This window comes from Lipotes vexillifer, unplaced genomic scaffold (assembly GCF_000442215.2).
Source record: "Lipotes vexillifer unplaced genomic scaffold, Lipotes_vexillifer_v1.1 scaffold710, whole genome shotgun sequence".
NCBI lineage: Eukaryota > Metazoa > Chordata > Mammalia > Artiodactyla > Lipotidae > Lipotes > Lipotes vexillifer.
The window spans coordinates 333330-348746 of record NW_006789347.1 but is presented as its reverse complement, the minus strand read 5'-3'; the positions used below and the strand labels follow the sequence as shown (position 1 = coordinate 348746).

Below are 15417 nucleotides of genomic sequence, written 5' to 3'. Positions count from 1 at the left end.
CCATCCTATCTCCTGGTTTCCTGCCTTCCAGGAGATTGCTCTTTCTAAACCTCAATCATCTTGCTTCTCATCTCTCCAGCCTCTTGACTTTGATGTGACCAGGATTCAATCTCTCTCTTCTCTTCTCTATCTAGACTCACTCCATTGCTGAACTCATCTAAATAAACCAGCAAATAAGTAAGTGACAACTACCAAATTTGTACTTTTGATCCACACCTCTTTTCCAAACTCCAGACTTAATACCCAACCATTTTCCCAACATCTCCACTTAGAAGTCTAACAGACAAACCTTAATATTTACATCCCAAACTCCTAATCTCATTCCCCCCCAAACCTGCTACACCTATGCCAACTGCCCTCTTTGTCCCATGCCCCGCATAGAGCAGCAGGATATTTAGGTGGTTCAACCCTAAAAACAAATCCAAACTCACCACTTCTCACCACTTCCACTGCCATCACCTCTGATCCAGCAACTATCAACTTTAGTTAGGTAAGTACAATAGCTTCCTAACCTTCCAACTCAGCCTATTCTCAACACAGTAGCCAGAATGGACTCTGTAGAAAGTAAGATCATGCCACTCCTCTACTCAAAATCATTCTCTAGCTTACCTTTCCACACACATTTAAAGCCAAAGTATTGATAATTACGGTGATCTACATGGCTCTACACGATCTATACTCTCATCACCTCACTGACTTGCTGCCCTATCCTATTCCTCCTTGCTTACTGGGTTACAGGCAAACTGTCTCTCCTGCTCATCAAATGTAATTTTCATTGGTACTCCCTCTGCCTAAAACCACATGGCTAAATCCCTCCTCCCCAGGTTTTCATTGGAAAGAAACAATCTTAATAAGGCTTACCTGGATTCCCCCATTAAAAATTGCAAGTCCAACCAATAGCACCCCTAAATTCCTTATATTTTCACAGGATTTTAGCACCTTTTAACATTATGAAGTTTACTTATTTATTAAGTTTCTTGTTTTTCTGTCTTTCCATGCTAGATAGAATATGAGCTTCATTAAGGGCAAGGATATTTGTCTACTTGGTTCACGGATGTATCCCAGGAACCTAAAAGAGTACCTGGCACAGAGAAGGCATTCAGTAAATATTTGAGGAATGAATATTTTTCTTTTCTTTTTTTTTTTTTTTTTTTTTTCGGTACACAGGCATCTCACTGTTGTGGCCTCTCCCGTTGCGGAGCACAGGCTCCGGACGCGCAGGCTCAGCGGCCATGGCTCACGGGCCTAGCCGCTCCGCGGCATGTGGGATCCTCCTGGACTGGGGCACGAACCCGTGTCCCCTGCATCAGCAGGCGGACTCTCAACCACTGCGCCACCAGGGAAGCCCAGGAATGAATATTTTTGAATACCAATTATATATCAAGTACAGTCTATAGAAATACAGTGCTCAAAAAAAGAGCTCCCATCTCAACATTATACTACTACTAAATTCCAAAGTACATAAGTATAAGAACCATGGCTAATTATTTTTCTCATGCATTTTCATGCAGTATACTATAAATACTCATAATAGGTAATGAAAATATTAAATGACATTTTCAACTCAAATATATTTGCTGAAATTAAGCTATATAGTGTCTCTAAAGTTGAAGTGTTTTATTAAAAACGATAAAATTTATTAAAGCTGATATCATGCTACTGCCTTGTCATTGAAAACAATTATTCTGTGAAATAACCTTACTGAGGACCTAACGGCTTAAATTCCTCCTAATATGTGAAACACCATGTATCACATATTAAACAAAGATAAATGAAACATTTCTCTTTAACTGAAAGTATTTTTTCCTTAGAACTGAAAAATCTGCTCTTCTCAACACACTATTTTCAGTAACTGGTTTAATTTTAGGGCTTCCCTGATGGTGCAGTGGTGAGAGTCCACCTGCCGATGCAGGGGACACAGGTTCGTGCCCCGGTCTGGGAAGATCGCACATGCCGCAGAGTGGCTGGGCCCGTGAGCCATGGCCGCTGAGCCTGCGCGTCCGGAGCCTGTGCTTCGCAACGGGAGAGGCCACGACAGTGAGAGGCCCGCGTACCGCTAAATAAATAAATAAATAAATAAATAAATAAATAAATAAATAAATAAATAAATAAAATTATAGCTTATTATTTAATTGTATTTTCATGGAAATTAATTTACTTTCTTTGTAATAATTTTTAGCCCAATCACTGCTACTGAGTTACCTAAAGTAATGAAAAAGAAGAAATATTTCCTTAAGAATTATGGCCATATCACAGAGGAAATAAACACACCAGCTACTACTTGTAGCTTGAAATTCTTTAGAATTTACTTACTAAATAAGTATTAGCAGTCAATAGAAACTGTTTTCCAATAGCAATTTAATGCTTCTATTTGGAAAAGATATTTTAAAATAATAAGAATCCTGCAAAGTAGATTGTTTCAACAGGGATTTACTTTCTCAACAGGACTAAAAGGACTAAAACATAGGGGAAATTTGTCAATTCATCAAGTTTACATTTAAATCAAAAAAGTAATGAATAATCATTTATTTCTTTACTTGAAATGCTGAGCCTTAAATTCTAGTACTGATCACTCAGAAATGTATGAGTGATAGTTTTCCCTAGCTATCTGGATTTTATACTATTTTTTACATTGCATTATGAACCTCAACTCAATTCAAACATCACTAATTAAGTCATAGACAAAGAAGTTAATATTTACCTATTGGAATTCAGTTATAAACAAATGACAAATTTTCAAATAGCCCATTTGATTATTAAATGTCTGCCATCATTATTAGTTATAATATACTTTCATATGGCCAATGAGTTGGAAGAAACTCCCAACCACGTTGGAAGAAAGAGACTTTCATCATATATAGCTGCCTCCTCTGACCACTAACAAAGCTAGCTACAAAATGGATATATTGAAACATGTGCCTTGTCCATATAATTTTCAGATTGAAATAACATGTCCCATGTTTTCACATACTGTGATTCTATATACAATTCTGAAATCCCAAAGAGCAGTACTGCATTTTCTCTGAACTATCACGTATAACCAGAAACAAATAGAATAAGACTATTAACTATTTAAACTTTTATTACATCACAGTTTCTTTTCAAATCTCAGCTCACTAGCTTTGGCTTTACTACACTGTAATAAAATTTTTGTGGCTTTTAGTTCTTTCAGAGGAAAATATACAAAATAATATTCTTAAAAGTCAAGATAATTCTTAAACTTTTCAAAGATTTTCACACTTCTATTTCAGTGAACATCACAGTATTTGTAACAGATATGGCACTGTGTTCTTCTAGGTTCATGGGGGAATGTGCCTTGCTGTGTGCTGGAATATAAGAAAGGCTTTGAAGAAAATGAATCTGTAGAGTTCACAATCACTATCAAGATATGGTTTTTCAGCTCAGTGGATTACATACCTTGCCCAGTAATTCTCCCAGTGTGACATCTTCATGATTGAGAACCCATTTCTTATCCTGTGGCAAAGAAAAAGAACAGTTTTTTAGCCCAAGCAAGAATGCAGTTCCTGGGCTTCCCTGGTGGCGCAGTGGTTGGGAGTCTGCCTGCTGATGCAGGGGACACGGGTTCGTGCCCCGGTCTGGGAAGATCCCACATGCCGCGGAGCGGCTAGGCCCGTGAGCCATGGCCGCTGAGCCTGCGCGCCCGGAGCCTGTGCTCCGCAACGGGAGAGGCCACAACAGTGAGAGGCCCGCGTACCGAAAAAAAAAAAAAAAAGAATGCAGTTCCTGTAAGATGCATTTGAGGCAGTGGCAAATAAACCTAAGAGATATTGAATTCAGACCATTCAATAATCAGCACACTAAGAAGTTGTAACTTCAAGAGGTTATAAAACAGATTTAAGAAATGTTACCAGACAATAGAACTTTAAGTTCTACATTATAGCAAACTTCTATCAGAATTCTCAGCCATCAGAATGATAGTATCCCTGTAACTAGAACACAGCATGCACTCTCCTCCCACCATAAAGCTTAGGCTATGTTATTAGTCATTTCAAAAATGTTGTGTCATAAGTACATGAGGGAATCTCATTTTGCAATGTAAAATTTCCAATCCTCACTTGATCATAGAGAATTATTTTATACCCAAACTACATTACTAAGAGCTAATTTTTCCACAACTGGTCATGAATTATAGCTGTCTATTACACTGCATATAGTCCCACATCTTTCCCAAGTAATTTCCTGTAGTATAATAAAACAACAAACATCAATTACAGTATCATCAAGGTACACAAGATCAGTGATGCAAACATGCCATTATAAAAGAACATCCCATTATGTGATCTCAAGAGCTAATCAGTACTTAGGGAATATTTTATCATCTAAAAAGTCAGAGGGCTTCCCTGGTGGCGCAGTGGTTGAGAGTCCGCCTGCCAATGCAGGGGACACGGGTTCGTGTCCCAGTCTGGGAAGATCCCACATGCCCGGAACGGCTGGGCCCGTGAGCCATGGCTGCTGAGCCTGCACGTCCGGAGCCTGTGCTCCACAATGGGAGAGGCCACAACAGTGAGAGGCCCGTGTACCACAAAAAAAAATAAAAAAAAAAAAAAGAAAAAAATAAAAAGTCGCAGCTATGAGAGCACACAGTACTGTAATGTTAGAAAGACATATTAGATTAAAAAAAAAAGAAGGAGGAAAAATGAATGAAGTGGGGTGGGGGGAGAAAGGAGAGAAGGAAAATTAGGGGATGGAGCAAAGAGAAAGAAGAAAAGAAAATCCTGGAATGATATATTTTATTCTTGATTTTTAAAAAATTTAATGTTAAAGTATAGTATTTCCCTATTAAACAGACTGAAATATAATTATGAGCTATAGAATGAATTGTAACAAGTAATCAAACACCTTGAAGTAAGAATCCACCCTAACTATGGCTTAAAAATGTCCTGGACAGCCAGCTGAAGTACTATACCTTCTGAAACACCATGTGACAAACAACCACCACACTCTGATTGTTCAACAAGGGGAACAGCAATGATTTTTAAAAACAGTTTACATGTATAATCTTTAGGGGTTCAGAATAGCCTCCCCAAGATGTGCTACTTTAGCATGTGGATTATTTTGAGCTAAAGGCAACTGAGACCCTGTGGCCTCAAGGCAAAGCTTTACTTCTCCCTTCAAGAATTTAAATTGGGGGCCTTACCCATAATAGCTATTACCAGAAATAAGTTTTTATGACCTATCTGTATGACAGGGCAAATATCCAATTACTAAACATCTGCTCTTCCTATTTGTGAATTACCCTCCTCTCTGAAGTCTCATGCCCCTATCCCATCCCTTAGCTCAGGATGGCATATATACCTCATTTTACGTTTCTAATTCAACTTCTCATGTGTGTGGGGTTCCTGTATGTACAAAATTAGATCTGATATTCTCTTGTTAATATGTCTCAGGTCAATTTAATTCTTAGACCAGCCAGAAGAACCTAGAAGGGTAGAGGAAGTTTTCTTTCTCCATGACAAGTCTTTCAACCTAAATAAAAAGCCAGAACTTTAAAGGTCCTGAAAAAAAAATATAGCAGAATATCTTCATTACCAAGTATGTAAAGAAAGATTTCTTAGACAGGATACAAAAAGCACATAAAAGAAACAACTGGAATTCATCAAAATTAAAAACACTTGTTCCTCCAAAGGCTCTTTTGAGAAAATGAAAGTCCAACTACAATCTGGGAGAACATTTTTGCAATACGTATATTTGACAAATAATTTGTATGTAAAACATATAGAGAACGCATACCTCAAAAACAAGGTGACAACCCAATTTTAGGAAATTGGGTAGAATACTTAACAAAAGAGGATGGACAAATAGACAATAAGTACATTAAGAGATGTTTAACATCACTAGTCAGTGACACACAAATACAAACCAAAATAAGATGCCACTTCATACCATTAGAATGAAGTGCCAAAAACAGAAATACAGATCATTGGAACAGGACAGAAAGACCAGAGATAAACCCACGCACATATGGTCACCTTATCTTTGATAAAGGAGGCAAGAATATATAGTGGAGAAAAGACAGCCTCTTCAATAAGTGGTGCTGGGAAAATGACAGGTACATGTAAAAGTATGAAATTAGATCACTCCCTAACACCATACACAAAAATAAACTCAAAATGGAGTAAAGACCTAAATGTAAGGCCAGACACTATCAAACTCTTAGAGGAAAACATAGGCAGAACACTCTATGACGTAAATCACAACAAGATCCTTTTTGACCCACCTCCTAGAGAAATGGAAATAAAAACAACAGTAAACAAATGGCACCTAATGAAACTTCAAAGCTTTTGCACAGCAAAGGAAACCATAAACAAGACCAAAAGACAACCCTCAGAATGGGAGAAAATATTTGCAAATGAAGCAATTGACAAAGGATTAATCTCCAAAATTTACAAGCAGCTCATGCAGCTCAATAACAAAAAAACAAACCATCCAATCCAAAAAATGGCAGAAGACCTAAACAGACATTTCTCCAAAGAAGATATACAGATTGCCAACAAACACATGAAAGAATGCTCAACATCATTAATCATTAGAGAAATGCAAATCAAAACTACAATGAGGTATCACCTTAAACCAGTCAGAATGGTCATCATCAAAAAAATCTACAAACAATAAATGCTGGAGAGGGTGTGGAGAAAAGGGAACACTCTTGCAATGTTGGTGGGAATGTGAATTGATACAGCCACTATGGAGAACAGTATGGAGGTTCCTTAAAAAACTAAAAATAGAACTACCATACAACCCAGCAATCTCACTACTGGGCTTATACCCTGAGAAAACCATAATTCAAAAAAAAGTCATGTACCAAAATGTTCATTGCAGCTCTATTTACAATAGCCAGGACATGGAAGCAACCTAAGTGTCCATCAACAGATGAATGGATAAAGAAGATGTGGCACATATATACAATGGAATATTACTCAGCCATAAAAGGAAATGAAATTGAGTTATTTGTAGTGAGGTGGATGGACCTAGAGTCTGTCATACAGAGTGAAGTAAGTCAGAAAGAGAAAAACAAATACCATATGCTAACACATATATATGGAATCTAAGAAAAAAAGAAAAAAAAGGTCATGAAGAACCTATGGGCAAGACGGGAATAAAGACACAGACCTACTAGAGCATGGACTTGAGGATATGGGGAGGGGGAAGGGTAAGCTGGGATGAAATGAGAGAGTGGCATGGACATATATACACTACCAAACGTAAAATAGATAGCTAGTGGGAAGTAGCCACATAGCACAGGGATATCAGCTAGGTGGTTTTTGACCACCTAGAGGGGTGGGATAGGGAGGGTGGGAGGGAGGGAGACGCAAGAGGGAAGAGATATGGGAACATATGTATATGTATAACTGATTCACTTTGTTATAAAACAGAAACTAACACACCATTGTAAAGCAATTGTACTCCAATAAAGATGTTAAAAAAAAAAAAGAATTAAGTGCCTTCTATTTACAATAGCCAAGACATGGAAACAAACTAAATGCCCATGGATAGATGAATGGATAAAGATGTGGTATATATATACAATGGAATATTACTCAGCCATAAAAGGAATGAAATTATGCCTTTTGCAGCAACATGGATAAACCTAGAGATTATCATACTAAGGGAAGTAAGTCAGACAGGGCAAGACAAATATCATATGATATCACTTATATATGTAATCTAAAAAAAACAATACAAATGAACTTTACAAAAACAGAAAGAGACTCACAGACAGAGAACAAACTAATGGTTACCAAAGGGGAAAGGGGGTGGGGAAGGATAAATCAGGAGTTTGGAATTAGCAGACACAAATTACTATATATAAAATAGATGGGGCTTCCCTGGTGGCTCAGTGGTTAAGAATCCACTTGCCAATGCAGGGGACATGGGTTCGAGCCCTGCTCTGGGAAGATCCCACATGCTGTGGAGCAACTAAGCCCATGTGCTACAACCACTGAGCCTTCGCTCCAGAGCCAATGTGCTACAACTCCCGAAGCCCGGGCACCTAGAGCCTGTGCTCTGCAACGAGAAGCCTGTGCACCACAAGGAACAGTAGCCCCGATAGCCTCAACTAGAGAGAGCCTGCACACAGCAACAAAGACCCAACACAGCCAAAAATAAATAAATAAATAAAATAATAAAATAGATGAAGAAAAAGTTCCTAGTGTGTAGCACAGGGAACTATATTCAGTATCTTGTATAAAAAAAAAAAACAAACTATAATGGAAAAGAATCTGTAAAAGTTTATATATATATATACACACACCCACATATATATGCTGAATAACTTTGCCGTATACAAGAAACTAACACTGTAAATCAACTATATTTCAATTTTTTAAAAAAAGTGCCTTGAAGAGCCTGTGTCTGGGATGTCTCTCAGATCTTTTATGCTTGTTTACAGTTGGTGACAGGATGAGATACTGAAAGGACCCCTAACTCTTGCAATTTAAATAATGACTATGGTGTTACCTAGGGGAATTGAGGGGTGCTATTGTCAGGGTAGAGGTGTAAGGGGAGAAATGGGGTACTAAAAGCGATATGGAATGCTTACTACTGCCAGAATGGCTAGGGGTCACTCCTGATTTGAAGTCACAAAAATAACCTTTCCACTGACTAGTCCGGGAGAAGACAAGGCTGGGAAGAGAACTGCATAACCAAAAACCCTAAAATTGAAGAGGAGTCAGTTAAGAATAAGGTTGCTCTTAATCTGTTTTAGCTAAAATGAAGATCACAGAGAAGGAGCCTAGAGCCTCAGAATTTAGATTTGTGACTCCATCTGTAACAGGGAGGGACAAAATACCCAAAGGGGATTCAGTGGCAATTTGATAACTGCAATTTTGTAGAAATGTGGATAGAGGGGCAAACTCCAAACTGTCAAATTGGAAAAAGGCAGTAGCACTTAACACATGCTGTGAAGAGGGGAACTACCCAACTCCTCCCTTAGACAATAAATGAAATACTCCTACTGAGGCTGCTGAGTGATTGAGATAGACAAGCAACTTTAGTTACATGATGATACTAAAGCTTCACCAAACACTATGCCTCTGGCTCAGGCGATGATGGATATGGTAACAAAAGCAGGGTCAACTCTTACATAAATTTATGTCAGGGGAACAAAAAGCAAACAAGCAGAGACTACATCAGAAGATAATTCAAAGGTAAAGTTAGGGAATAGGGACATTAAGTAACATGGAGTCTGGAGAATGGAGAGTTGCCGAAGGAGCCTGGATCCTTGTCTTCCCCACCATCTTTATTGACCTCTCTTCTTTTCCCCGTTACTCCAAAGCAAAGTCTCACTCAGAAGGGTTGCCAGAAAGAGGTGCAGCTCACTCCTTAACAACTGTCCCAGACCTGGTATCTCCTACAGAGATTATACCACATATTCTTGGCTTTATCTTTACTCTTTTTTCTATAGAGGAGCAAGGAGATTTGTACAACCTTCTTGAATCTGGAGAAGGAACAGAAAGAATCGAGGCAGACTGCCTCCAAGAAACAGGAATGGTAGCATCTTCCCTGGTTTCACAGATTAACTGAACGAAAATAAAAGTTGTACTAAAGTGTAAGTCAACAGAAGTAAAACAGACATAAAAATATGCATTAAAACCATAATGAATAGAGTTGACAGTTTTACTGTTTCATCTGCTTGCTAGTGATTTGTGACCATATAGGAATATCCCCAAACCTATATTCAAAACTAATGATTAAATTTGTCTGATGTTGAAGCTACAAAAAACTTGATTTAGACTCTTCAAATGTTCTTGACATTAGGACTCTACTCCTTAATTCATGAATATTAACACATCATTACTATGGTGAAAGAAATATATACTTCCCCCATTTATTAGTTATCTCTGAAAATGAAAAAAATAACATTTTGAAACATCAAATTATTTGGGCTAAACTGGAGAACTCATTTTTAAAGGGGGGAATGGAAGACAAATCTAAGACCTGAATACATTTTTTAAAACTATGAATTTCTGGGGAATTCTCTGGTGGTCCAGTAGTTAGGACTTGGCACGTTCACTGCTGAGGGCCCGGGTTCAAGCCCTTGACGGGAACTAAGATCCCACAAGCCGAGCAGTGCGGCAAAAAAAAAAAAAAAAAGGAATTTCTTGGTTTCATCAACTGATCAGAATATTTTCTAAAACTGCTTAAGAGCAGATTTAAAGTCAGCCCACCATAGTACAGGCATAGGAAAGTAAGTATTATCATTTGTCTGAAATCCAAACTTTTGTAAAGAAAAGCTGGGGACACATTTTTAACATGTTCCCACATACACTTGCTTGCTAAATCTCAGAAGAACCCCCATTAGATCGGCAGGAAATGCATTATCTCCACTTCACATTGAAAACCAAGGCCTTGAGAAGATAAAATCCTGACTGTGATCACACAGGTACTAAGTTTCAGAGTTGAGATAAGAACCTTGATGTTTTGTCTTTTGGCCCACTATTCCAACACATTCTTCCTTGCCTTTCACTGGTCTCTTCAGTGTGGTAAAGAATATTACATTTAAAATGAAACTCAGTAGTATAATAATTTTCTGAGCCTAAATAATACATATAAGTATATTATGTCAGGTAATTAAAAAGAAGGGTCAAATATAGAACATACTATCTATAACCTGAATAAGTGCCATTAATATTTAAAATCTTAGATACTTACCTACAATATACGATAAATGAGCATTATGTTACCAGAGACCCAATTCATGCCAAATTGTAGAACTACCCTAGAGGTAAAAATTTTCACATATATAAAGTCTCATTGAGACTTTTAATTGTTATATTTAACATAATCGATTGCAAAAAGTTTTTTCATTTGAGTTATAGACCAGGAAGGTCAATGAAGCAGCTTTGAGAATTGAATCATCTGGACCAAAGAACATATGGGCTTGAGGCAACTCAGCTAGGAGATATGGGAATTCTGCCTAAAGTGCACCTTGCATAATTGTTACACACCTCCTGCCGACCATCTCTATGGCAATAACATTGATTCCAGTTTGCTCACCTCCCAGAACTTCAACCTATTTTCTAACTACATTATAAGTTGTCATCCAAGTCCCAATTTAGAAGCCTATATTGGGAGTGTAGATCATCATTTATTTCCATGGATAGCTTTAAGTACAATTTTAAAACATGGTTGTCATGGCAACATTTCTCAGTCAAGGTTTTAGGATGTGTCAAGTTTATTTGTATTCTCTTCCTGAAAATCTTTGGCCTCCATACTTGTGTTAGCAAATGCTGCCGAGTCCAAACTACCCACTGAATGTAGGAAGAAATTTGTTTAAACTTCAAAGGTAACGCCAGTTTTACCAACTTTAATAAAGACAAGGAACAACCAGCAATTCTAAAAGTAAAGTAATCTAAACAATGAGAAATATTTAATTAGCTGATATTAATAAAAATTCAAAAGTTTTTTTTTGTTTTAATTTGTTAAAGCAATGAAGGTTTCTTGATTCCCAGGCTTGTGCTTCTACCACTAGTACCTATAAAACCTTACCACAACCTTGGATATCCTTTAAGTCTTTGAATACTTGTCTAGTATGCTAGGAATACTGCTCCTCTCTTGAGGATAGCCCATTCCTGCTATTGAATATACTTCTCCGACTCTACTGGAATAAAAACACCAAAGAAATATAGATTGGCAAGGACGCCAATCTAGATTTCAGAGGTGATCTAGTCCAACCTTCTGCCCCAACAGTGATAGACCATCCATCCATTCATCAGTTTAGTTATCCACTCCTTCAACAAATCTTTATCAAACACTGCTACTCACAGCAGATGAGAATCATGACTTGAAGCAATTAAGAAATCACTAAAACACCCAGTAATGAAGAACACCCTATTTCATTAACGAAGCCAATTTAATTTTGAATTATTCTAATTCTTACAAGGATTTTATTATATTTAACTTTTAATCAGTTGGTTCTAGTACTAGGAACACAAAGGATGTACCTCCTCTGTCTACTACCTAACAGGGAATTATACGTTTGAAGATGAAAAGCACGTCCTCCTGAAGGCAAGGTTTTCCGACGTTAAATGTCTAGCTTTCCTTCCATCATTTTTTCATGTGAAGTGACTTCTAGACATTTCTGAGATATATGTAGTGGTCATTAACTATAGCTGAGAGCACATGATAGTTAAATTATAATGAACAAATATTGTGATCTACTTAGTTTTCTGAAATGTATGTACATCTCACATTACCTTTCTGCTTTTATGTTCACAAATAAAGGAAACAATATTACAATCTTCAAACTTTTCCTTCATTACTAAGATTATTTTACTAATATCTTAGCACTGTATATTCATTGAATCATCAAGTATGATATAGGGAATAGTTTTTTTTTCTATTTCTAAAATGCAACAACTCATTTGAAAATTATTAGTAGGGAAACTGTATTTTCAAGAAGAAAAATGTGGCAGGACATAAACATTCCCAACTGATTTAAAAGAGTTCTTACTGAACTTTTCAATACATCCCAGTTTTCTAAGGGAGGTTTTTAAAATTGAAATGTTTGTTTTCTGTATTTTTATGGGCTTTGTTGAAAGATGACTTTGTGATGAATCTTGCCAGTGATATGATAAGTAGAAGATGCAGGTATTGTAGAGCTAATGTTAATAGTTGATATCCTTATTTTTTTTACAACTTAAATAACAGACCTTAAGTAGTTAAGACTGTTGTCAAAATTTTAGGTCAAACATAAAATTCACATAACCATACAACCATAATAACCCAGTAAATAAACAACTAGGAGTTTCTCAAAATTTACAAGTATTTCTTCTTAATGATGAAAAATTTAAAAACCATGGGTAATCTTCATGAATGTAGTTTAACATAAAGAGCTTTAAGACTAATAGTAAGCAGGAACTGCATAATTTTACTCTAATGATATGTCAGTGCTTTAGTGGTACATTAAAAAAAGTCAGTAAATTACTGCATTACAAGTAGATATGAGAGACTAGAATGTAAGAAATAAAAGTATAGAAGTAATTTTTTCTATAGGTTACTTCTTATCTTTAATTATTAGAGTTATTTACATTTTTGTAGCATCAAATATTTATATCAAAATTCCTCTCTGACACAGGAGGGCAAAAAATGTTGCTAAACTATACAGGTATTCGAGTCTAATACTGGATTTTTTTTATTGAAGTATAGTTGACCACAGTGTGTTAGTTTCAGCTGTACTGCACAGTGCAGATTATATTGCCTTATAGGTTATTACAAGGTACTGGGTATAGTTCCCTGTGCTATACAGTAAATCCTTGATGCTTATCTATTTTATGTATAGTAGTTTGTATCTGTTAATCCCGTGCTCCTAATTTGTCCCTCCCCTGCTCCTTTCCTTTCCCCTTTGGTAACCATAAGTCTGTTTTCTATGTCTGTGAGTCAGTTTCTGTTTTGTGTATACATTCATTTGAGTATTATTTTAGATTCCACATATAAGTAATATCTATAGTATGCCTTTCTCTGAGTTGTTTCACTAAGCATAATATTCTACGACCACCAACACTGCAGCAAATGGCAATATTTCATTCTTTTTATGGCTGAGAAATATTCCATTGTGTGTATATACCACTTCTTCTTAAGCCAGTCATCTGTTGATGGGCACTTGGGCTGTTTCCATGTCTTGGCTATTATAAACAGTGCTGTTATCAACACTGGGGCACATGTATCTTTTTGAAATAGAGTTTTTATTTTTTCAGGATATATGACCAGGCGTGGAACTGCTGGATCATATGGTAGCTCTATTTTTAATTTTTTAAGGAACCTCCATGCTGTTTTCCATAGTGGCTGCACCAACAGTGTACAAGGATTCCCTTTTTTCCACATCCTCTCCAACATTTATTATTTGTAGACTTTTTAACAAAAGCCATTCTGACTGGTGTGAGGTGCTACCTCACTGTTGTTTTGATTTGCATTTTACTAATAATTAGAGAAGTGGAGCATCTTTTCATGTGCCTGTCAGCCATCTGTATGTCTTCTTTGCAGTAAAAATGTCTGTTTAGGTTTTCTGCCCATTTTTTGATTGGGTTGTTTTTTTGATACTGAGTTGTATGAGCTGTCTGTATATTTTGGATATTAATCCTTTGTGGGTTGCATCATTTTCAAATATTGTCTCCCATTCCATGGGTTGTCTTTTGGATTTGCTGATGGTTTCTTTTGTTGAGCAAAAGCTTTTAAGATTGATTAGGTCCCATTTGTTTAGTTTTGCTTTAATTTCTTTTGCCTTTAAAGAATTATCTAAGAAAATATTGCTACAATTTATGTCAGACTGTTCAACCTATGTTCTCTTCTAGGAGTTCTATGGTGTCATGTCTTACATTTAGGTATTTTGGTATGTGATGTGAGGGAATGTTCTAATTTCATTGCTTTACATGTAACTGTCCAGGTTTCCCACGCACTACTTGTTGGAATTTTAATATTTCATGAACTTCCCAGTTTTCATACCCTTGGACAGAAGGCAACTAAATGAAAAAATCCTGCAGTGAAAGGTCCAAACAATATGGGCACTGCACTGGCAGCATCCGCTGTAACACTTTGTCGTATGTGTATACTGATCTTCCCAAAGACTTAGAATCCCAAAGGATGCCTCTCCTCTAGACCTTCCTGACCCTCTTGTCCTTACCAAATACTCTTTAACAGAGTACAAATCTGTCTGACATTACCTCTTTCTATCTTTACTCCAAGTCTTCCACATATATATATTTATTTGCAGAGTCTACTCACTGAATGTAACAAGAAATTTGTTTAACTTTCAAAGGTAATATCAGTTATACCTACTTTAACAAAGACAAAAAGAAATGGGCAATTCTAAGTTAACAGGCAAGCTAAGGAATAACTAGATGACTTAGGTAAGCTAAACAAATATTCAATATAGTTGACAGATTATTAATATTTGGGGCTTTTATCTTAATATTTATTTTGAGTTGTTTTTACTGACATCATCCTGAAACTTTTATGTAATATTTTGGAGTATATACCTTTGCTTCCACTATCTCTAGTTAGGAGATTTATGACATAATGTGCATCTGGAATTCACCCTCATCACTAAGAGAGGAGGTGCTTCATCACTTGGAAGAAGCAAATACTCCAATGGGCTCTGGCAGTAATATCCATAGACTCCATATTCTTTAAGCTTAGTACAACTAGCATAAAATGGCTTTCTTTTCTGTTTTTTCAAAAGCCATTGGAATGCACGTGATACCTCTGTATTTTTAAATAGATGATTTAAGTCATCAAAGAGACATAATAATTACAATGACAAATATTGCTAAAAAACTATTGATATCTAAAAAAAATCTCCCAAGGATAATACTTTTTTAAACACTGAATTGTTTAAATACTCAGGACACTTAAAAATTACCTAAAAAGAATTTTTTTTTTTTTTTTTTTTTTTTTTTTTTT

General features: G+C 36.4%; 1 protein-coding gene across 2 annotated transcripts in view; it reads right to left on the bottom strand.

Moving 5' to 3' along the window:
• The window catches only part of FER (FER tyrosine kinase), a 474424-nt gene that overhangs the window by 144716 nt on the left and 314291 nt on the right, over positions 1–15417 (bottom strand). For both annotated transcript variants that reach the window (XM_007462584.1, XM_007462585.1), the window contains one exon: positions 3418–3474. In XM_007462584.1, the coding sequence (XP_007462646.1) occupies positions 3418–3474 (57 nt within the window). The remainder of the gene's footprint in view (positions 1–3417; positions 3475–15417) is intronic.